At 43.8% G+C, this 23,702-nt stretch overlaps 1 protein-coding gene across 1 annotated transcript in view; it reads right to left on the bottom strand.

Annotated features, from left to right (window-relative positions):
• The window catches only part of CFAP47 (cilia and flagella associated protein 47), a 660,392-nt gene that overhangs the window by 177,364 nt on the left and 459,326 nt on the right, over nt 1–23,702 (bottom strand). Inside the window, exon 55 of the mRNA XM_034754614.1 lies at nt 2,721–2,825. Within this exon, the coding sequence (XP_034610505.1) occupies nt 2,721–2,825 (105 nt within the window). The remainder of the gene's footprint in view (nt 1–2,720; nt 2,826–23,702) is intronic.

The following is a 23,702-nucleotide window of genomic DNA, read 5'->3' as shown; positions in this document are numbered from 1 at the left end:
CAGCCTGAATTCTGGCAGATGATATATCTGGAGAAGCAGATGTGCTATACATCAATTTAACCGTTTCTCAGCTGGTTTAGCCCAGCTGTAATGTGAACCCAAGCCTGGTAAACTAGATATTGTAATTGATGTCCTGCTCTACTGTGAATCCAGGCCTGGTAAACTAGCTATCATGGTAGATATATACCCCAGGTTTACTTAAACTATCAGTAAAGGAGAAGGTACCCTTTTAATGCAGCTGTACAGAGGGAGTAGCCTATAAAGTTAGCTGTTAATAAAGATGTATCTGATAGAAAATAAATCAGTTTCCTGGTAGTCCTATTTTTGCAATTTTGCTCACTCAATTTGAAATGTTTAAAGATAAACCATGCTGTCTTAGAAGGAAAAGGGCTAAGTTTTCATAGATTTTTTTTATTGCCTCTATTTTTGTGTTTTCGGCTGGAGACACTTTGGACCTGATGTTTTGAAGTGCTGAGCACCCTCAGAAAAAACATCCTCAAGGTGTTTCAAGTTGGGCAGCCAAAAAAATGAAGCATCCAAAATTAGAGGCCAATTTTGTAAAAAATTAGACCAAAAAAAAAATCTAGTGTTAAAAGAAAAGGTTTGGCTTGCATGTGAAATGGAAATCTAACAGGATGCAGATGAAGAATATGCACTGCCCACTGCAGCATATCAGGAGGAAAGAACTAAAAAAATAACCCTAAGCAAAGAATATTTGACAAGATCTATTGCAAAGCCCTGCTTCTCTCCTATGCTGCTTAGCACTATTAGCCTCGCTCCATTACATATGGATGTTGCTGGTATGCTAGGAGAACAAGATGATAGAAATATATTAACACTCTGGGCATGCATTATATTCAAGCTGGCATTTCAGTTGTGCTATCCCAACAAAGATAATTTTAGGTTTCAAAAACTATAGTAAAGTGATTAAAACCTAAACTTGGATTTTTATTTTGAAGAGCTCGTCACACAGCTCTAAACCAGAAACAAATCAAGCATATAACAGCCCATAGCAGCTTCTCTCAATTCAGTAAAGAGGCAGAATCAAAAAAGTTAAGGTATATCCTATAACTACTGTCATTAGTTGATTTTAGATTACACAGCTATGGCATGGTTTACAGTGTCAGTTCAGATGCATTTAATCAGTGAAATCAAGAAAGGAAAATCAATGCAAATTTGTTTAGGTTAAAAAGTTGTTCTAGGATTCAGATATTAGAAAAGAACCACCTTAGATTTGTGCAAATACATAATATCTTTTTAAATGCAATAAATAGCATCCTGGAATCGTCTGGCATCAATTTGGTAAGGTGTGTAGCAGTGAAAGTGAACAGAATAAAAAAAAGAAAGATCCATATGGTTCAGGGATGAAAAGGGCATTAAAAAAAATTACAAAGGTAAGAGCAACAGATTGAAAAGGTTGAGAGGGCCTGGACAAAGCAACTGAAAGGATGAGATATTGATTAAAGTTCAGCTGCAGATAAAAATTTGGAGATTTGCCATTATTTGAAAGGAGATGCACTGGATGAGAAAAATCAAGTGTCAGGGCTCAATTTGTTCCTGAAAGGTTTAAGTGAATTATTTACTTGCTTTATTGCTTCTGTATCTGATGAAGAATTAAACTTTTAATGTATAGACCAGGGTTCTGAGAGCTATTAGGATTCAGAAAAAGATAATGGCATTTTGTCCTCTTGAACTCCTCCTTGGTCATATACCACTTATACCAGAAATGCTGGCTCCTTGCTTTTATTCTTAATAAATATTAAAGAGGAGGGGAACTCTAAAAATGCATACTTTGCAACCACCACCTACAGGTAATCTGTCCACTAGGCATTCTGATATCAGAAAAAAAATGGGCTATATCACTTTCTTACTCCTTTTTTCTTGTAGAAGAGACAAGTTCTGCTTTTGCAGTATTACTGAGAATCATGCTAGAGACATTTCCCTAGCATTCAACTGAGATAATTTTCAAGTCAACAGCCCATTAGGATATTTGACAGCCCAACAAGAACAAAGAGAGGAAATTACATACATTTGGAAAGCAAACATTTCACTCAAGCACAACTCATGTGCTGACATTATGGCACTTGTGTCATAATATCAGTTCTGCTCTTTGTCTCCAGCTGCAATTTTTAGTAAGCTAGTAGGTCAAGGAGATGACTCATGCTTCTCCAGTTAGTTGCTTCTCTTTAAAGATTCAGGAAACACAAAGGAAAAATGCTAACATTTTTAACACATCAAATATAAAGAAGATTAGTTTCAAGTTAAATCAAAGGATGACAATTCTTTCAAGTACATGAGTATTTTAAATGAAGATAAACATTAATATGTGGGGCTTATTTATGATAATACTGTACAAAAGGAACTATTAAGTTAATTTCAGAGCAGGAAGACTATTTCAGTAATGAATAATTTGGGATAACCTGGTAATTACTAAGCAAATTAAAAATACTAATGCATATTCTAGTTCTCTGCACATCAACCAACAGTATTAATTCTATCTAAAATTGTAGATATGTTGAAAGCTGAGCAAAGCTAAGGCTAAAACAAATTATTCATCATGTGCATCTAAGTCGATTATTTTTGCACTGGCTGTATGATTAAGGATCCAAAAATCTGATTTTAAATTGTCCTTTGGACTGAAACTTTTATTTATAACTATATTTGAAAATATTGTATTATCTGATTTCATAGTGCTTTGGACACTAAATATAGCATCATACCTGTGGGCATGTGAAGGTGATTGATGCCATGTGATTGGCTCTTCCCAGGGCAGAAGGACAGAACTGAACAGGTACTTCAGTAGTGGAATGAGGAGCCACCATCAGCTGTGCAAACACACAAAGAAAGCAAAAGAGAGAGGGGAAAAATCAATACTTTTTTTGAGTTAGTTCCTTTTTTGTGCTTTTTATCGACACTGTTGATGTTTATTTGATTAATGTGTTCCACTGTACACATTCTCCACTCAGCATGCACAGTCTGGTACGACTGATAAAATGTACCGCAGTAAACAGTATTTAGTGGCAGTCACAGCACGTTTATTCCCCAAATACTAACAACGTGGTATTACTGACTGCTAAAAAGGAAGCTAAGTTTGATTTCTTAAAATACCAATGGAAGGTATATGATTTTTATTTCTGATCACATTGCTACTCTTTAGTTTAGTTTATTTTTTTCACATCAATGTGATACTAAAAAGGTTAGTACATTGAAATCAAAAGAAACAAACTGACTTTAAGGGGAATATATAGTATGTTTATACGTGCCTCTCCTCTCACATACACTCACACAGTAAATGTAGTTGCTACGGTTTATCTGCTTCTGAACTACACTAGTGTGATTCACAATTGCATAGGAAAAAGCCAGGTGCCCAGCTACATTGTGATAATACAAGTGTTCTGAAGCTCAAGGCAAACAGAGCACGTGTCACACTATCAGTGCTTTTGCCCATATAAATCAGGTGGGCAAAATCACTGATTTCACAATTGCTACATCATTTTTTAAAATGAAATAAAATATTAGTACTTGTTCATATCTAAACAGACAGTTTTAATGCATTTTACTGTGTGATAATACAGAACAAAACTGATCAATATCGTGCAAGTTGGCATCATTTAATAAAATGTAATACTATTTAAAACTAACAAAGATCAAAACATTACATTACAACAGCTGGAACTGACAAACCCCTGTGCCAAAATGGCTGTCAAGCCTGAAAGATTAGTAACAGGCAGTGAACAAGAATTACTAGACTATCAGTTTTTGTGCACTTGTCACAGTGTCCATGGCAGACCCCAATTTTTAGAAGTTTATAACCAAATAGGGCTTGCGGTCTTGTATTCCTTGCACATCCAAATCTCCAAATGATGTCAGTGGGAGCTTGATTTGAGTGAGGAATGGAGGTTTGGGCCCAGATGTAATTGACAAAGGGTTGAAACTTGACATGCCCTGGGTTTGGTTTTTTGTGACAAGTTTTTTTTAAATTATGTTTTTAAAAGTAACAATAGAAGTTTATTGTTCTGGATACATTAATTCTAATCCTATATTTTAGACGAAATATTTTATTTTTATAAGTGTTATTTTGCCATTTCTATTATATTAAAATAAAATATTGTTGAAAACTAAACGTTGGTGTATAGACCAGAATGCACGATGGACTCAGTAACATGAAAATAGATAGTTACACAACAGGATTAATAAAAGGGAATGTTTTGCAATTACAGTTCTCTAAGGTATTACAGAGATCCACAGCCCTGGGTCTTCTGATTTCAAGAATTAACTGGCAAGCATTAGCATTGCATTTCCAAAACTAGAAACTGCAAAGATCACACTAGAATATAATCCTGTTTTCAGTCACTAAAAGCATTCTGAAACTTTCACATATTAGGTTGAAATTTTCCAGGACTAGACTCTGCCCAAAAATAAAATTATCTGGACAATTTGAGTAAAAATGCTTCAGCCATTTTTGAATGAGAGGAGAGTGAAAAACATCTTCCATTATTAAAAAAAAATCTTGGAACCATTTCTGAAAAGAACAAACAACAAAATGGCTGGTGGTAAAAAGGTAGAACCTGGCCTGGAAAGAGTTGTTAGTGATGGTGTCAAACAGTTTTTAAAACAAATTAGGACAGTCCATTTAAAAAAAAATCTACCTTATCAAACCACTGAAGTTGAATAATTAATCATTTAAAAACCAGTTAAGTCACAAACTAATGATGACTTGTATGCACAACTTGTCCTTTTGTATGTATTATGCAGTGTTGTCTGGTGGACAGAGCACTTGACTGGGACTCAAGAGATCCTGATTCTATTTCCAACTCAACTGCTGGTTGCCCTTGCGCAAATCAGTTTATCTCTGTGCCTCAGTTTCTCTCTCTGTAAAAGAGGGATGATGATACTGACCTCCTTTGCAAAGCACTTTGAAATTGACTGATGAAAAGTGCTATATAAAACCTTGGTACTATTATTAATTACATGGTCATATATTATTTCCCAAAAATATAGTACAATATTTTTTTCTACAGCCCTTTAAGCTGCAGCAAGATTTAAGTTACTCAGTGAGAAAGCCAGGGCCTAGAGGCCAAAAGGGAGGGTTGCAGAAGGGAAAACAAATAACAGGAGGGCATAAGATGTAGACATGAAGGCTATAACTTCAGTCTGCAGAGCCTGAGACAGGTGGTATTCCCCACAGTGCCACCATGAGGCCATGCAGAGACACAGCAAGGGAGTACTATGGAGAGTAGTTGCCACAGGAAGTGCTGCCTAAGAGACCCAGAGTGAAAGACAGTGGCCCTCTGATTGGCCAAGCACCCTATTTAACCCTCGGGCCTTCCAAGGAAGTTGTCTGGGCAACCCCACACATAGGCCTTCTGTAAAGCCAGACTTCTCTTGATCTCCTGATCTCTGTCTCTGATGCCAGCCTGAATCTGACCCCGATTCCTGCCTCCTGATTCTAATATGATACTGTCTCCAATCTCCAGCCTGACTCTGATCCTGGCTCTTGCCTCCTGATTCTATCTCTGGTCTCAGATCCCTGGCTAACTCGGATCCTGATCCTTGCTTACGGAACCTGGCTCTTGCGACTTCTCCAACTCCTGCCGGCAACTACCATCCCCAGTGGACAGACTTCAGCCCAGCTGTGACTGGTAGAACACACCGCCTATGCCTCGCCCCAGTGCCTTACAGAATAAGTGGATGCTTACCCAAGCATACCAGACTCTACAACTTTAATCTATATCTTCCTAAACCCTCTTGTTAATTGCTTTTCCTGATTAACTCTTTTCTTCCCTGGCATGTAAATTACCCCTTTCCAACTGAGACTCCCTTTGACTCAGTTAAACTGATATCCATGACCCTAAGGATGGAAATTACAATCTAAATTCCTGATTCTGCTCCTCCATATGCAGACATGTCTATTTGGGCTTAAGCAGATGAAGTATAGACCAAATAGGAGGAGGGATGCAACAGAAAAGCAACCTGATTGAACAGTTACGCTTATTACACACCATGTTGGTTCTGTGGTGGTGTGTGGGTGTATTGTAATGTGATCTAAATTAGCATAAACTGAGGCATGAGAAAAGGGGTGGATAATTAGTAGTGTAAGGCTAAGTTGAAGTACTGAGTTCTAAGGAGGAACCTGGAGGAAGATAGTGAGGTTGATGGAATGGTATAGTAATAACAGTATATTATAGCCACCCAGCTACAACATTGTATGCTTATTATTGTTTGTACAATTTTTCTTTCAAAAATTTTGTGCATGGTGTAATTTTGACAGGGGAAGTCCCTGCAAAATCTGGATTAGACCAGAGGAACTAGACTAAAACCAGTGGAGAGACTTCAAGTCTCATTGGATTATACAAAGGATAATCCAAGAAAGAAAATGTGTTGAATGCTACAGAGAAGAAAGGATGCTAGCTAGGGTTAAGCAAACAGTTAGGAGTCATTATTACTGAAGTGTACATTATAGTGGCATAGGTACGTATGGAGTTTTATATAGAGAATGGGATTTGGTCTCATTTTACAATCTAGGTTAGATACACCACGACATGGCACAATGCACGTCAGAAGAGAATTACCAGGTTGCTAGTGCACAGTATGCATCAGGGGCTGGTTTAATTTATCCTGTGCTTTTCATATCTGTTGTATCCTCTTCAGGGCAGAGATGGTCTTTCTGTGAGTGTCTGTAAGGTGTCCAGCACAATAGGGCCCTGATCCCTGACTGAGGCCTCTATGTACTATTATACTACTACTACTGGTGACAGGGGAACACCATGGAAAAATACTTTATTAATAGGTCTTCTCCATTTAATATAAGCCCAGAGAAACCTTCTTTGCACCAGTGCCACTAGGGGAAGAGAGATACTGAGAAAAGCTTTCTCCCTGCTAGAGCACTATTACATAGAAAGGGGAGCCTGGAGGAAAGCCACCTCCCACACACCAGTCTTTGTTTCCATATGTCTCACTGGTGGAAAAGACAGGGATGCAGGATTTCTCTGTGTGGCTCATCTGCCACGCTGGGTCCTGCACAAGTCTGAGTAGCTCATTTTTCTTAGTAGGCATAGTGAGGTGCTGAGCATGCTCAGTGCACACGGCATTCTTAGGGTGTTTGAGACCCCTCATGAATTTCTAGAGGCAGGTTAGCTTCTACGCAGCTTGTGTGCCTCAAAGGGCTTTGTAGAACACCTAACAACCATATTAGCATGGCTGAAAAAACCTACTGATCGAAATTAAAAGGTCAGGTAATAGTTGGACTTCTCAAAATAAGACAGACTACCTTATATAAAATTAAAAACTTAAATTCATATATCTATAGTATGAATAAATACAAGATCTACCATTCTTGGGAAAGAATATTATTTACAGATGAAAGTGGACTAGAATCCTCTGGTCAATAAGAACATGAGTAGGCATATTGTTATCAGACAACAAAAAATTCACTACCATAACAATGAAACAAAACAACAGAGTAGAATCATTTAGTCTGACTGCCTGCTCTTGAAACAGAGATGTGATTTTATTTATTTAATATTATAGGAAATCTCTTCTAACATTGATTTTATTTCGGGTGCTATAATATGGTACTATACCAGGAAATGAATCTCATTTGAAATACAAAGCTATATATAAATTACAATGGATTGGCTTTCTATTGCAGAGAAAATAATAAATAGCAATAGGATCTATAACTAAAATAATCATTAAACAGGATGGCTTTAAAAAGGACTAAATTTTGCTCACTTCAGATAGTAATATGTGCCGAAGATACTCTTTCATTTCATTCACATAAAAGCTACAGAGATAACAAGTGGCTTCTGGAGATCTTCACAAGAGAAACTAGTGGAAAAGAGCCTCAAGAAATCTAAAGACTGCTTCTATGAAAACACAAAACTTTATTATGAAGCAATTAGAACTGCTACATACACTGCATGTGTGACACATATCCAGAAAAGCAAGGGAATTAAAAGTTAAGCCACCTAGCAGTACATACTTGCTACTCCTCCACCCACAAGCACACAACGTACCATTACCATAACTACAGTACACCATAGTTTACACCTTTAACTCTACCTCCCTTTTCTGAACACAGCCCTTATCCGATATTTTTTTTCTCTGCACTAGCAGTCGTAAATGTTTGATGTAGTAATTGGTTGTGATAGGAGACAGTTTTTGGCAAAGGGCTGCTTGTAAAAGGAAGGTTAAAAGGGTCCAATGGAAGGCTGGCCCCACTAGGGGGCAGACAAACTTGTGGGGTGTAGTGTGTTTGTGCTAAAATTGTAGTACAAAAACTTCTTCACAAAGAAGTTTGTGTGTTAGCTTCCTAGTTTATTTATATTCTTAAATGAGCGAATAAGTCAGAAGACTCATAGACTTTAAGGTCAGAAGGGACCATTATGATCTTCTAGTCTGACCTCCTGCACAATGCAGGCCACAGAATTTCACCCACCCACTCCTGTAACAAACCCCTGACCTATGTCTGAGCTATTGAAGTCCTCAACCTGTGGTTTACAGACTTCAAGGGGCAGAGAATCCTCCAGCAAGTGACCCGTGCCCCTTGCTGCAGAGGAAGGTGAAAAAGCCCCAGGGCCTCTGCCAATCTGCCAATCATATTTACCGCTAATAGTCAAAGATAAATTAATTGCCAGAATTAGGCCATCCCATCATACCATCCCTTCCATAAACTTATCAAGCTTAGTCTTGAAGTCAGATAGGTCTTTTGCCTCCACTGCTCCCCTTGGAAGGCTATTCCAGAACTTCACTCCTCTGATGGTTAGAAACCTTCATCTAATTTCAAGTCTAAACTTCCTGATGGCCAGTTTATAGACATTTGTTCTTGTGTCCACATTGGTACTGAGCTTAAATAATTCCTCTCTTTCCCTGGTATTTATCCCTCTGATATAGTTATAGAGAGCAATCATATCTCCCCTCAGCCTTCTTTTGGTTAGGCGAAACAAGCCAAGCTCTTTGAGTCTCCTTGAGGGCAGATGTGCAGCTGATAACTGAGAATATTTTCTCTGTCAGCAGCTGCACGTGAACTCTTCTTTACTGTAGCGTACATTCTGACAGAAAAGCGTCAGATGGAAAAAGTTTTTTGTGCATCCAATAAGGCTTGCATGCACAGCATCTACACTTTCAGTTATTCTCCTAAAAATTATCCCAAATCCAATTTAAAAAACAAACAAGCAAAAACCCCTTTGCACCAGACGTCCACAGAGTCTACCTCTCTGCCAAACTTTGGGTGGATATACCATCATTTTAAAGATATATTATTGAACATTGAAAATTTAGGTCTGCCAAGGAAAAATTTGACAGAGCACAAATTGTAAGACTTCATATTACAAATTTATAAAGAGAAACCAAACAAATCTACATAGAAAATTCAAAGGGCATAAAGGTCAACTTCTTGTGGAGAAAAATAGAAATCTATGCCCCATTTTAAGCTCATTTGAATACCCAATATAGTTGCTACTAGGCACCTCCACATTTCTCACATGCATCAGTTTTGCACTGAGTTCAGAGGAATTACTCCAAATTTACATCAGGGTTTCAGGAGAATTACATCCTGGGAGTTTCAGTTAAGCTTCATTAAACAACCAAAAGTTTGGCAATATCTGAATTTAATTGGTCTGGACATCAAGAAACTCTGTCACTGTGAGATTGCCTATTCTTTATATTGAGTCAATCATACAGGAAATAATCTTTTTGTGGTATTTCAGTAGTGATGCTTCTGGCCCAGACTGAAATTAAGTAAGGTGGAGGCACATAGAAATGCAACCCAAAAAAGTTAGCAACATTTTTTCAAACCTCAAAGTTTGGGTTAAAATTTTGCTAGATTTTTAGACAGGAGCTTATTTTAGCCAAAGGCATTAAGCTTTCTCTTATTTATATGGCAATAAATGGACATTTTTAATGGAGGAAGTTGGCATGAATAGATTTGGTTACTAATATGTAAAAGGAATGATCCAATACTAATGGATTCTTTTCTTATGATCTGACTGTAAAAATCAAAACCTGAAAAATGACAGTTACTGACCTGTAACTGAGGTTCTTTGACATGGACTCTGCATATTCCCACTCATGGGATGTTCCAACCAGTGCAGACTGAATGGTAAAATTCTACTAGCAGTAGTCGAAGGAACGTCCACACACCTTCCTTGCCATCACCTCCCCGCCCCCAGTGAAGTCCGTATGTTCTAGCACAAGGGTTTAAAAGACACATGATGCTCCACTGCCTTGATTCCTTCCCCCATGATCCAGGCCCTTTGGTAGGTAGGACTTCATGGTAGTGGGGAAAGATGGATAGGGAGTGGGAATATGCAGAATCCAGCTCAAAGAACCTCAGTTACAGGTAAGAAACAAATTTCTTCCTTCAGGTGTCCTCTACATATCCCCACACACGGGGTAGATTAATAGGCAATCTCTGACCCAGGATGGTGGGACTCAGAGTTCTAGTTAAACAAGGAATGCAGGACTGCCCTGCCAATCTATGCATCTGATCTAGATGCCAAGTCTAAAGAATAATGTTTAGTAAAAGTGTGAACAGACCTCCAGGTTGCTGCTCTACATATCTCTATCAGAGGAATTTGACTAGAGAAAGCCATGCAAGCTGACTTGGATCTAGTTGCATGAGTTCTGATGCCTCAAGGAATGGATTTATGAGCTTCATAAATATCAAATAACCTTGAAGACTGTCTAAATTGGTTAGTTATGTCTAAATAAAAAGATAAATGTTCTCCTCAGATCTAATGGGTTTAATTTAGCTTCCCCATCATGAGTATGGGGTTTGGAGAAAAAACGGTAAAATTACAGATTGATTTATGGGAAAATCAGAGACTACTTTTGGTAACAACTTGGGATGAGTGCAAAAAACCTCTTTATCCTTATGAAACACAGTCAATGATGGATCAGCCATTAATGCAGGCAATTCATTTTTGTGTGATGGAAGTGATTGCTACCAAAAACAATATTTTTACAGATAGATGAAATAAAGAACCGCTCCCCAGTGCTGTTAAAAGTGACATCTTATTATTTGTGTTAGTACTACATTCAGATCACAGGAGGGCATAGAAATTCTTATTGGAGGATACAAAATTAAGGCCCTTTAAAAACCTCTTAATTGTTCCATTAGTAAAAATTGATTTTCCTTCTGCAGGTACATGATATGCTGATATGGCTGAGAGATGAACCTTAACTGAAGATAATGAAAGAGATGTCTTCTTAACATACAATAAATACTCTAATATATAATTAATTGGTGCCGTATAAGGATCCACATTATTCAAGGGAATCCACAATAAAAAAACACACACAAAAAAACACACGGTTACTAACCTTCTCGTAACTGTTGTTTTTCGAGATGTGTTGTTCATGTCCATTCCAATCAGGTGTGTGCACGTGCACGATGGCCGAAAGATTTTTCCCTTAACAGCATATGTCAGTTCGGCCTGGGCACCCCCTGGAGTCACGCCCTCATGGCGCCTAATATATAGCCCTGCCAACCCGCCACCCCTTCAGTTCCTTCTTGCCAGCTACTCCGACAGAGGAGTAGGAGGGTGGGTCTTGGAATGGATATGAACACCACATTTCGAAGAACAGTTACAAGAAGGTGAGTAACCATTTTTTCTTCTTCGAGTGCTTGTTCATGTCAATTCCAATCAGGTGACTCCCAAGCAAATTTAGGAGCGGGGGTCGAAGCCGTCCACTGACTGGAGTACTGCTCTACCAAAGGCCGCATCATCTTTGTCTGGCCTAGTAATTGCATAATGTGCGGTGAAAGTGTGTATCGATGACCATGTCCCCGCCCTGCAGATTTCCTGGGTGGGGATTTGAGCCAGGAAAGCGGTTGATGAAGCTTGCGCTCTTGTAGAGTGTGCCGTTATCAGGGGCGCTGGGATTATTGCTAGACTGTAGCACTCGGTAATGCAGGCCACAATCCATGATGAAATGTGCTGTGTCGAAACAGGCTGGCCCTTCATCCTCTCCACTACTGTGACAAACAGCTGTATTGACTTCCTGAATGGTTTTGTTCTCTCAACGTAAAAGGTCAGCGATCTGCAGACGTCGAGAGTGTAGAGCCTATGCTCCCTGCTACTCGCATGAGGCTTGGGGTAGAAAACTGGGAGGAAAATGTCCTGGTTGATGTGGAACTGCGATACCACCTTTGAGAGGAAGGCCAGATGGGGCTTGAGCTGAACCTTGTCCTTAAAAAACCCGGTGTAGGGCGGCTCGGACGTTAGAGCCCTGAGCTGCCCCTTTGGGCTGAAGTTATCGCCACCAGGAGAGGTAGAGCAGGGAGCATGTTGCTAGAGGCTCAAAGGGATGCCCCATGAGCCTAGAGAGGACCAAATTAAGGTCCCAAGCAGGAACCGGTTGGCAGACGTGTAGGTACAACCTGTTGAGGCCCTTCAGGAAGCGACTGACCAGGGGGTTAGCGAAAACAAAGCGTCCCTGTACCCCCAGATGGAAAGTCGAGATGACAGCCAGGTGTACTCTTATAGAAGACAAGGAGAGACCTTCCTGCTTTAGGTGGAAAAGATAATCCAAAATCTGAGGCACTGAGGCTAGCGCCGGGGAAAAGTCACGCTGAGCTGACCAGATTGAAAATCTCTTCCACTTGGCCAGGTATGCGGCCCTAGTGGAGGGTTTCCTACTGCCCAAGAGAACTGTCTGACTTGTTCTGAACCGGAAAGCTCAAACAGATTCAGCCATGGAGCCTCCAGGCAGTGAGATGCAGCGACTGCAGGTCTGGTTGCTGGAGCCGCCCGTGATCCTGCATGAGAAGGTCCGGGAAGAGTGGCAGGGTAATCGGGGCTCCCACTGACATGTCTAGGAGAGACGTGTACCAATGCTGGCGGGGCCAGGCTGGTGCTATGAGAATGACCCGAGCCCGGTCTCTGTGGATCTTGTGCAGGACCTTGTGGATGAGCGGTATGGGTGGGAAGGCGTATAGAAGCGGTCCCCCCAATAGAGGAGGAACGCGTCCGCTATGGAGCCCAGACTGTGATTCTGGAAGGAGCAGAACTGCTGACACTTCCTGTTGCGTCGCGTGGCAAAGAGGTCGATCAGGGAACAGCCCCACTTCTGGAAGAACAAAGATGCGACGTCCTGGTGAAAGGACCACTCATGGCTGTGAAAAGACCTGCTGAGGCGGTCCGCCAGCTCGTTCTGGACCCTGGAAGGTACGATGCCTGTAGATTGACTGAGTGCTCTATACAAAAGTCCCATAACCTGAGGGCTTCCTGGCTCAGGGGAGAGGAGTGTGCACCTCCTGTTTGTTGATACAGAACATCGCAGTCATATTGTCTGTCATGACCGATACACATCGACCTGCTAGATACAGGCAGAATGACTGACACGCTAAGTGTACCGCCCTGACTCCCTGACATTGATATTAAGACGGAGATCTGTCTGTGACCAGAGGCCCTGAGTCCTGTGGTCACCCAGATGAGCTCCTCACCCCAAATCTGACACGTCCATCACTAACGCTAGGGATGGTTGTGGGGCAACGAAGGAGACTCCTGAGCACACCTGCTGAGCGTCTGTCCACCACAGGAGCAAGTCGAGGAAAGGGCGAGGCAGGGTCACGATCCTGACCAAGCTGTCCCTGGCAGGTCTGTATACTGACACAAGCCACAACTGAAGCGGCCGAAGCCTGAGTCTGGCGTGCCAAACCACGTATGTACAGGCCGCCACGTGGCCAAGAAGTCTGACACAATTTCTTGCGGTGGTGGTGGGGAACTGCCTGAGTCCCTGGATCATGGCCTGGAATCTCACCTGCGGAAGAAATGCTCTGGCTTGGGTTGAGTCCAGAACCACCCCTATGAACTCTATCTTCTGGACTGGGGACAAAGTTGATTTCGCCTCGTTCAGTAGTAGGCCCAGATTCTCGAAGATGGCTCTGATGAATGCCACCTGAGCTTCTACCTGAGCCTTGGATCGGCCTTTGATCAGCCAGTCATCGAGGTATGGGAACACCTGTACCTGATGTCTCCACAGAAAGGTGGCGATGACTGCCATGCACTTGGGGAATACTCGAAGTGCTGCTGACTGGCCGAAAGGGAGGACAGTAAATTAGTAATGGGAACCATTGACCACAAACCTGAGGAACTTTCTGTGGTTGTGCACGATTGCTATGTGAAAATATGCGTCCTTCAAGTTGAGGGCAGCATATGATTCTGCTGGATCCAGTGAAAGGATAATGGAGGTCAGGGAGACCATGCGGAACCTGAGTTTCCTCATGAACTTGTTAAGGTCGCGCAGGTCCAGGATAGGCCTGAGGCCGCCTTTGGCCTTGGTATTAGGAAATGATGGGAATAAAAACCCTTGCCTCTGTGCTCCAGTGGAACCTCCTCCACCGTCCCCAGTGCTAGGAGTGATTGCACCTCCTGAATGAGAAGTTGCTCATGAGAAGGTCCCTGAAGAGGGATGGGGAAGAGGGATGGGAAAGGGGAGTGGAAGAGCACAGAATTGGATGAAGTATCCCCTCTCTACCATGCAAAGGACCCAGCGGTCTGAAGTTATACGGAACCATGCATGGTAGAAAGGGGATAGTCGGGAGGAAAAGGTAAGGCGGGGTAGATCCAGTCTCTGGTCTGGTGCGCCATCCTCAACCACACCTTCAAAAGGCCAGTTTAGGGCCAGAGGGCAGTTTGGACTGGCCTTGATTAGCGGAGGGATGTTGCCTTCTCCTACTGCTCCGGTTCCTCCTCCTAGAATTGTCCTGGCGGTTCTGCTGCTGGAACATTTGAGGAGGTTGTGGGCGGAAGTGTCTCCTGTATGGCGGGGGTATGCAAGTCCAAGGATCTGAGGGTGGCTCGGGAATCTTTTAGGATGTGAAGCTGTTTGTCCATTTTCTCTGAAAACTGAGTCTCACCCTCAAACGGGAGGTCCTGAATTGTTTGTTGGACTTCGTAGGGTAACCCTGAGACTTGCAACCAGGCCCCCCACCGCATAGCCACCCCTGTCACCATGACTCTTGTGGCAGCATCTGCAGCATCTAAAGCTGCCTGCAATGAAGAGTGGGAGACTAATTTCCCTTCTTCCACCAAGGCGGTGAACTCTGACTAAGAGTCCGAAGGGACGAGCTCCGTGAACTTCGCCATTGAAGCACAGGTGTTATAAGAGTACCTGTTCACAATGGCCTGCTGGTTAGCAATATGGAGTTGCAAATAGGGTTATCAGACGTCCCGATTTTATCAGGACTGTCCCGATATTTGCTTGTTTGTCCCGCGTCCCAACCAATGTTAGGTCGGGACACTGGACAAACAAGCAAAGGCTCTGGAGGGGGCGGCAGCATCAGCAGCCCCGTTCGTTCCCCTGTGGGACCCGAGCAGGACGGGAGGGCTGGGGCCTGCTGCCCCCACTCCAGGGCCGCCTGCGGGATTGCACCAGCTGGGCAGGCAGCCCAGACACGACTGGCCAGGGGCTGGGCGCGCGCAGCGTGCGTGCTGGGTCGCCGCAGCAGGCCTGGGCTCGGGGGGTTCGCGGGCGCCAGAGCCAGAGCCACCAAGTGCCACATGCTTGGCTGCTTCCTCCCCCCGCGGCAGTGGGAGCTGCAGCAGTGGCTGCTCCTGAGTCCCGCTGCCCACGTGGGGAGAACAGCCGCCGCCGCCTGGCCCCATGGGCCGCCCCCCTACTCTCCCTCCAGGTACTGCCCGAGTCCTGCCTGCACTTAGGGCGAGGCCAGACTCACACTCACCCCAGCCCCGCGCTCCCCTGTGTCTCCCGGGCCTCCCTCCAGCGCTTGCGGAGGGAGGAGGAATGGGGTGGGGGTTGTTTGTTTTTTTTGCTCTGCCAGCGGTTTTTTTCCCCTCTACCCCTCCGCCCCCCCTCCCTCCCACATCCCGATATTTGACCAGGGTGATCTGGTCATCCTAGTTGCAAATCACCAGTGGAGTAGACCTTTCTACCCACGAGGTCCAGGCATTTAGCATCCCTATTCTTTGGGGAAGGACCTTGGAAACCTTGTCTCTCCCGCTGGTTAGCCGCATCGACCACTAGCGAGTCCGGAGGCAGATGAGAGTAGAGATGCTCAAAGCCTCTGGAGGGGATGAAATACCGTCACTTATTACGTTTGGCAGTGGGTGGCAGGGATGCTGGCATCTGCCACAGGGTCTTAGTGGTGTCCACCACCATCTTTATGAGTGGTAACGCTATCTGTGAAGGCCCTGAGGGTGCTAGGATGTTCACCATGGGATCCATGTCCTTTACCACCTCCTTGGCCTTGATGCCCAGACCTTGGGCAGCCCTGCGGAGCAACTGCTGTAGAACTCTGTCCTCTAACGCTTGGGCTACGGACGTCCCTGCCAACGCTTCGTCCGGCAACGAGGAGGAGGAAGTGTGTGCTGGTAGTGGAAGCTCCCTACCATGTGCCCCAGAGGGGTCATGTGACTCCTGGGGCAGCAATGGAGGAGGTCGTGTGGATGAAGCAAATGTCGGCGTCAGCATCAGTCTCACCGGAGGGAGCTGCATTGGCACACTCACAGGAACCGCTGGGGTCAGGGGGCCCAGTGCCGACATTGGCACCAGGGCCGTAGGTGCCTGCATCGAGGTCAACGTCAACCACGGTGCAGGCATGGGAGACGGGTGCTGAAGTCGGAGCCGAGCACAGTGCCGGAGTCAATGATGGGGCCGGAGGCAAATGCGTCGGGACCATAAGCGCCAGGGGCGGATGCACGGCGGAAGGCGGCACGAAAGTGGCAGAGGCCACTGAAGATGTCACTCAGCGTGGGCCCTGAGGTCCTCTCTGGCCCTGGTGATAAGCCCAGGGAGTCCTGAAGAGCCACTGAGGCGGCCACGCCTGATGCTCCCTTCTGTCTCTGCCTGACCTCGCTCTACAGCTTCTGCTCCTACTTGAGCGATAGGAGTCAGGCTCTCTAAGGTCTCAGACACTGAAGACCACTGAGGGGCCGATTCTCGGTGCCTCAAACGTCAAGAGCTCGGGGAGCGGGAAGGTTCTCTGTCGGAGAGTGTAGGTGCCGATGGAGAAGGCGAAGGGGAGCGCCTCGACATCATAACCGGCTTTTCCTTAGAGTGCACCGGAGGACGGGGCTCCGTCGGTGCTACGGGTTCCTCCCTGGCAGGCGAGGACGGTGCCGTGAGGTGGAGGAGATCTCTGGCAGCCTGGTACGCTTTCGGTGGGGATGGGAGTTGGAGCTGCTGCGTAGGCTCCGGTGATCAAGCTGGGGCCGGACTTGACTGCCTCACCTGGATAGGAGTCGACACGACCCTGGAAGAAGATGCTGAGGAGTGGCCCACCTGGGGTCGCACATCTCGAGGCTTAGCCAGAGGAGAACAGTCATCCGGCTTTTTCTTCTATTGAGGCACCGGTGCGTGGGAGTGGTGCCTACTATCAGATGAGCCCCATGAGGAGAGTCCCTGGAGGAGTCCTTCCTCAGCGCCGAAGGCGCCGGGGCGCTCCGCGTCGAGGACGACATCGTAAGTGTCAGATCTCTTGAGCCCGGGTTGGAGTGGGGGCATAAGGCTGCCTCCATGAGGATCACCTTCAGCTGCTGTTCCCTTTCTTTAAGTATTCTCAGGCGGAACTTGCGGCAGATTTTACAACGATCTTGCTGATGGGTCTCCCCCAGACATCAAAAACACAATGAGTGCGGGTCACTCTTTGGCATGCTCTTGGCACAAGACATGCAGTTCTTAAAGCCTGGAAACCATGGCATGTGACGGCGCTGGGGCTAGAGTGGGGGAAAGGGGGAGACCCCCAACTACTATACTAAACTATTAACTGGAGTACTACTAGGAACTATCTAACTATATACACAGAATAGAAGAGAAAACTTGCTGAGCAAGAGCCAAGGGAAGTTCCAGCCACCATCACTGGCGGTAGGAAGAAACTGAAGGGGTTGTGGTCGGCAAGACTATATATTAAGCGCCATGAAGGCATGACTCCAGGGGGCGCCCAAGCCAACCCGATGGATGCTGCTAAGGGAAAACTCTTCCAGCCATTGTGCATATACACATGCACAAACCTGACTGGAATCGACATGAACAAGCACTCAAAGAACTTCTTTTCCATTTAAGACTATAGCACACTGTCATGTGTATTATTTTCTAGAATTGGACAGTACATTTTGTACTTCTAATGAAAGACTTTATTCTAGCCCATCTAAAGGCTTATTCCCCATGCAATCAATTGAAGGGACTGAAGGTTCAGATGGTAGACTTTCCCTGTTTGTTGTGTCAACAAATCCAGTGTCAGCAGTAAAGGTTCCACTAATCCTTCTGATATATGTATCAAATCCAGATACCACTGGTGTCTGGGCCATGCCGGTGCTATTAAAATCATCCTGACTTTGTCCTGTCTTATCTTATCATTCTTTGAATGAGTGAAAATGGGGGGAAAGCATATATTAAACCCTGACCCAAGTGTATTAGAAAAGCATCCGATATTGATTCTTTGTCTCTACCTGCCCTGGAACAATATCTCTCACATTTCCTGCTGTTGCTGGATGCAAGCAGGTCTATTATTGGGTTCCACTATAAACTAAAGAAGTGATTCACTACTTTGTCCTTCAAGGACCATTAGTGCATCTGACCCGATGACCTACTCATATGACCTGCAAGGGTGTTCTATTCCCCTGCTATGTGAATTGTTACTGGATTAATACTGTGTTCTATCCAGTACTCCTAAAGACTCTTGGCCTCCCTACATAATTTCACAGAGTGAGTCCTCCCTTGCTTGTTTAGATAATATAATCATGCCTTATTGTCTGTTACTACCTGAACTAGTTTGTTTTTGAGCTGAGGTAGAAAAGACCTTAGAGCTAGTCTGATTACTCTCAGTACTAAAATATTGATGTGTATATTCCTTTCCTTTGATGACCAATGATCTCTGACCAACAATTCATTGTTCATATGGGCTCCCCATCCTAGGGTACATGTATGCATGGTCGGAATTACTGATGTTTTAGCAGGATTGAAAAGTGTACCCTCTAACCAGTCCCCAAACTGTGGATAAACGTCTAAGTGGACTGGCTTAAACTCCGTGTCCTCATGTCAAATCTGATATCTTGGAGGAACTGTAGAGAACAAAGAAGATAAAACTTTCCATTTATTATTGTGTGTTTTAAATTTCTTTATGGGTTATAATTACACCTCTACCCCGATATAACATGACCTGATATAACACAAATTTGGATATAACGCAGTAAAGCAGCACTCCGGGGGGGGGGGGGGGGGGAGGGGCAATGCACTCCAGTGGATCAAAGCAAGTTCGATATAATGAGGTTTCACCTATAACGCAGTAAGATTTTTTGGCTCCCGAGGACAGTGTTATATCGGGGTAGAGGTGTATGTTGAGACTGGAAATGATACGCCTGTCTGATAATCATAATGAAGTAAAAGATGAAGGAGGGTAACACCTCTGATACTTGTGTAATGCAACTGAATGTGGCATCTTCCCTGTATTAAAGAAACCTAAAAATCTAGCAGTAGATCTTACATTTTTCATCTTCTCTAGTACTTCATAAGTCTGAATACTAAACAGACTTTCCCCTTCAAATGGAAGGTCCTCAAGCCTCATGTTTGTCTCATGAGGGAGTCACATTGATTTTAACCATGCGTGTCTCCTTACTGAAACAACCGAAGTGATTTGCTGAAGTATCTGAGGAGTCAAAAGTCATTCTCAACTGTTGTGCAGTAACATTCAATCCTTCATTCAAAATAGCACTTGATAAATTTTCCATTTCCTCTGGAAGTGCATTAAGGAGAAAGGACATTTTGCTCCAGAGATGGTATTGGTACCTAGCCATGACAGCTTCATAGTTGGATTTGCCCATTTAAAAATGTAGCTGAAGAAAATATTTTTCTTCCTAACACATCTAGCCTCTTCCCCTCCTTAAATGATGGAGTAGAGTGAGTTTGGGCACCTTTTGATCTGTGAAGTGTTGCTTTGACCACCAATGACTTAGGAGGCAGATGAGTATGAAACACAGCAAGACCTTATATATTTATATAATTTGTCTTCCTTCTTACATAGATGCTGCCTTTGCTGGCTGAACAATCCCTTTAACAAGGGAAGAATGACTTATTGACTAGCTGCTGCCATGAAAATATCAAAGATAGGATGTGATGATTTCTCCACAAAAACAGAAGGAATATCTAACACCTTCCACATTTGAGATAGTAACTCATGAAAGGCTAATGCCTCTTCGGATGGTGATGATACTGAGACGTTCCCCTCGTTTTCATCTGGAGAAAGCGCATCTCTTAATTCTGAATTGGACTCTGCCAGCTCTAGTTCTTCCTTGCTGGATAATATTTCACTTATTTCCATAGGTGTCTTGTTCTGTGTAAGCGTCATTGGCTGGTCCCTGTCCATTGGATCTGACAATTGAATGTCCTCCTGATACTGTCTTGCTGAAGGTCTGTCCCCACAGATTGATCCTTCTTGATAAGGTGCCAGAAATGGCCACTGGGACCTCCTTACACCAGGAGTGACATGCCACTCAGGCAAAAACTCCACTAATGGATCTGGCTGGAAATATCGTTGTGCCTGCGGATCCAGCAGGGCTGCTTTGAACTGATTATAAAACATTTTTCCTGGTTCTAATCTGTAATCCACACCCCTCTTCTGGTCCCAATCCATTTGCAGCTCAGATGGGACTAGAGACAATAACCTTCTTGAAAAGGAGAAAGGAGAGAAGTTCCTCTCTGGGACCCAAAGGGGTCTTTGGAAGAGGCAGCAGCAGACAGCCCCTGACCCTTTCCTGTTCTTTGCTGACACTTGGAGAAGCAGTCAGCCTGATTGGTTGTAATAACACACCTGACATGTTCTGAGATGTAGTACCTGGCTCAGCTGTCTACAGAGCCATAGATGGATCCACCTGATGAACTACTGCTTTAACAGTAACCCTATTTGGAACCATATTAGTGAATGAACTCTCATCATTTCTTTTAATTGGATGCTTAGATCTCATCCTCAGGACAGGCACCTCCAGATCTGATATTGTTGAATTCACAGAGGAATGGCTCCTACCTCTATGTTGAGAATCAGAGACTGGCTCTATAATGAGATTCCGTCCCTGTAGGTCCTTCTCTCTTGGATTGGCTCTATGTAATGAGGCCAACACTGAGGATGGCTGCACATTTTTCCTTGGTACCACAACCATGTTTTTCTGAAATGGGACATCTCTGGAAACAGAGTCTGTCAAAAGCAACAAAGAGTCCCGTGGCACCTTATAGACTAACAGATGTATTGGAGCATAAGCTTTCATGGGTGAATACCCACTTCGTCAGATGCATGTAATGGAAATTTCCAGAGGCAGGTATAAATATGCGGGCCAGAATCAGTCTGGGGATAACGAGGTTAGTTCAATCACGGAGGATGAGGCCCTCTTCTAGCAGTTGAGATGTGAACACGAAGGGAGGAGAAACTGCTTGTTTCTGATCCTGACCTTTTCTTCTTTTTCAGATCCTTAGCTCTCTCGCATCCTGCACCTGACATAGGAGCTGAATCTCACTTCTTCCTGGATGAAGAGTCTTCAGGTGGAGGCATTGACAAAGCCAGATTCTGAGAATGGACCGCCATTGTCAGTGCATCCTGAAATCAAATTGCCTGCAGCCTGTTTTGTCTCACTGTCTTTGCCCTTGTGGCAAACGCTGAGCAGATCGGACAGTTAGAGGGAGAATGCCCTTCCCTCAAACATGCTAAGCATCTAGCATGTGCATCTGATGCTGGGAATATCACTGGACGCGAGACATATCTTTTGAATCCAGGCTTCTTAGTCTTCTGATCCATCATGTTATCCCTTTAACTACCTCTAAATAAAGCTATGTAACCCTATGTCCTTATGTAAGCGATACAAGCTAGCTATCTGCTACTGATCCAAAAGTCTCAGATAGCAACAATCTAAATGTCCAGCAGGTCCTGATTGAAGTAACTGAGGCAGTGGAGCACCACACTACTTTTAAACCCTAGTCCTACAACGTCTGGAGTTTGGTGGGGTGGAGTGGACAAGGGAGGCACATGGATGTTCCAACAGCCACTGCTAGTATATTTTACCATTCAGGCTGTAACGGTCAGGACACCCCATGAACGGAAATATGCAGAGGACATTCAAAGAAAGAATACTGGGAGTATTTTAAAGAGGCCTGCCTCTACTTCTATGATGTTTAACTTCTTTGTCCACAATATAACTATCCAGATCTGTTTCTCTAAACTATCAGCATTAGCAAATAAGGCTGATTAGTCCAAAATATACCAAAACATTCTGTATGAGTGCTACATTCCATCAACACTGAGGAAATTGTCCTTTTACATATCAGTTATCTATGTGGAGAACTACATGAGTTCCTACAGCTGCAATGCAGAGGACATTATTAAGGTAAAAACCTGCAAGGATGTTTCTTCCAATTTTGTTCATATGAGATGATCCAATGACTAAGTGATCCCAAATTAAGGTGGTCCAAAGATTGAGACAGCCCAATATTCTCAACCATACCAGATTTGAACTGATCTAACAAAACTATAGAGAATATCTAAACTTGCTGACTTTAACTTTTTAAATTACTACACTAGTTTTCTTCAAACTTTGCTCATCCCTAACTGGACAACACCATCTCTGAGTTGTTGTTCAAATAAAAATAATATTTTACATTTAAATTAGTGTCTTTCATCTGAGACTATCTCAAAGTACTTTACAAAATCATGTAGCCTCACAACTGCCATGTTGGCAGGTAAGCATTATTATTCTTTTTTTAAAGGGGGAGAGACACAGGAACATTTAGGTTAATTGATTTGCTCACGATTTCACAGGAAGTCTAAGGCAAGGCGAGAAACAGACAGTTCTGGCCACTGTCATGCCATGAAAACAACAAGGAGTCTGGTGGCACCTTAAAGACTAACAGATTTATTTGGGCATAAGCTTTCATGGGTAAAAACCTCACTTCTTCGGATGCAGAGAGTGAAAGTTACAGATGCAGGCATTATATACTGACACATAGAGAGCAGGGAGTTACTTCGCAAGTGGAGAACCAGTATTGACAGGGCCAATTCAATCAGGGTGGATGTAGTCCACTCCCAATAATAGATGAGGAGGTGTCAATTCCAGGAGAGGAAAAGCTGCTTCTGTAATGAGCCAGCCACTCCCAGTCCCTATTCAAGCCCAGATTAATGGTGTTAAATTTGCAAATGAATTTTAGTTCTGCTGTTTCTCTTTGAAGTCTGTTTCTGAAGTTTTTTTGTTCAATGATAGTGACTTTTAAATCTGTAATAGAATGACCAGGGAGATTGAAGTGTTCACTTAATGGCTTATATATGTTATCATTCCTGATGTCTGATTTGTGTCCATTTATTCTTTTGCAGAGGGACTGTCCGGTTTGGCCAATGTACATGGCAGAGGGGCATTGCTGGCACATGATGGTATATATAACATTAGTTGATGTGCAGGTGAATGAGCCCTTGATGGTGTGGCTGATGTGGTTGGGTCCTCTGAGGGTGTCGCCAGAGTAGATATGGGGACAGAGTAGGCAATGAGGTTTGCTACAGGGATTGGTTCCTGGGCTGGTGTTTCTGTGGTGTGGTGTGTAGTTGCTGGTGAGTATTTGCTTCAGATTGGGGGGGTTGTCTGTAAGCAAGGACGGCCTGCCTCCCAAGGTCTGTGAGAGTGAGGGATCATTTTTCAGGACAGGTTGTAGATCGTGGATAATGCGCTGGAGAGGTTTTAGCTGGGGGCTGTATGTGATGGCCAGTG

This window comes from Trachemys scripta, chromosome 1, assembly GCF_013100865.1.
Source record: "Trachemys scripta elegans isolate TJP31775 chromosome 1, CAS_Tse_1.0, whole genome shotgun sequence".
Classification (NCBI taxonomy): domain Eukaryota; kingdom Metazoa; phylum Chordata; order Testudines; family Emydidae; genus Trachemys; species Trachemys scripta.
Note: the sequence above shows the minus strand (reverse complement) of the source record. Positions and strands in the feature narration are given on the sequence as shown.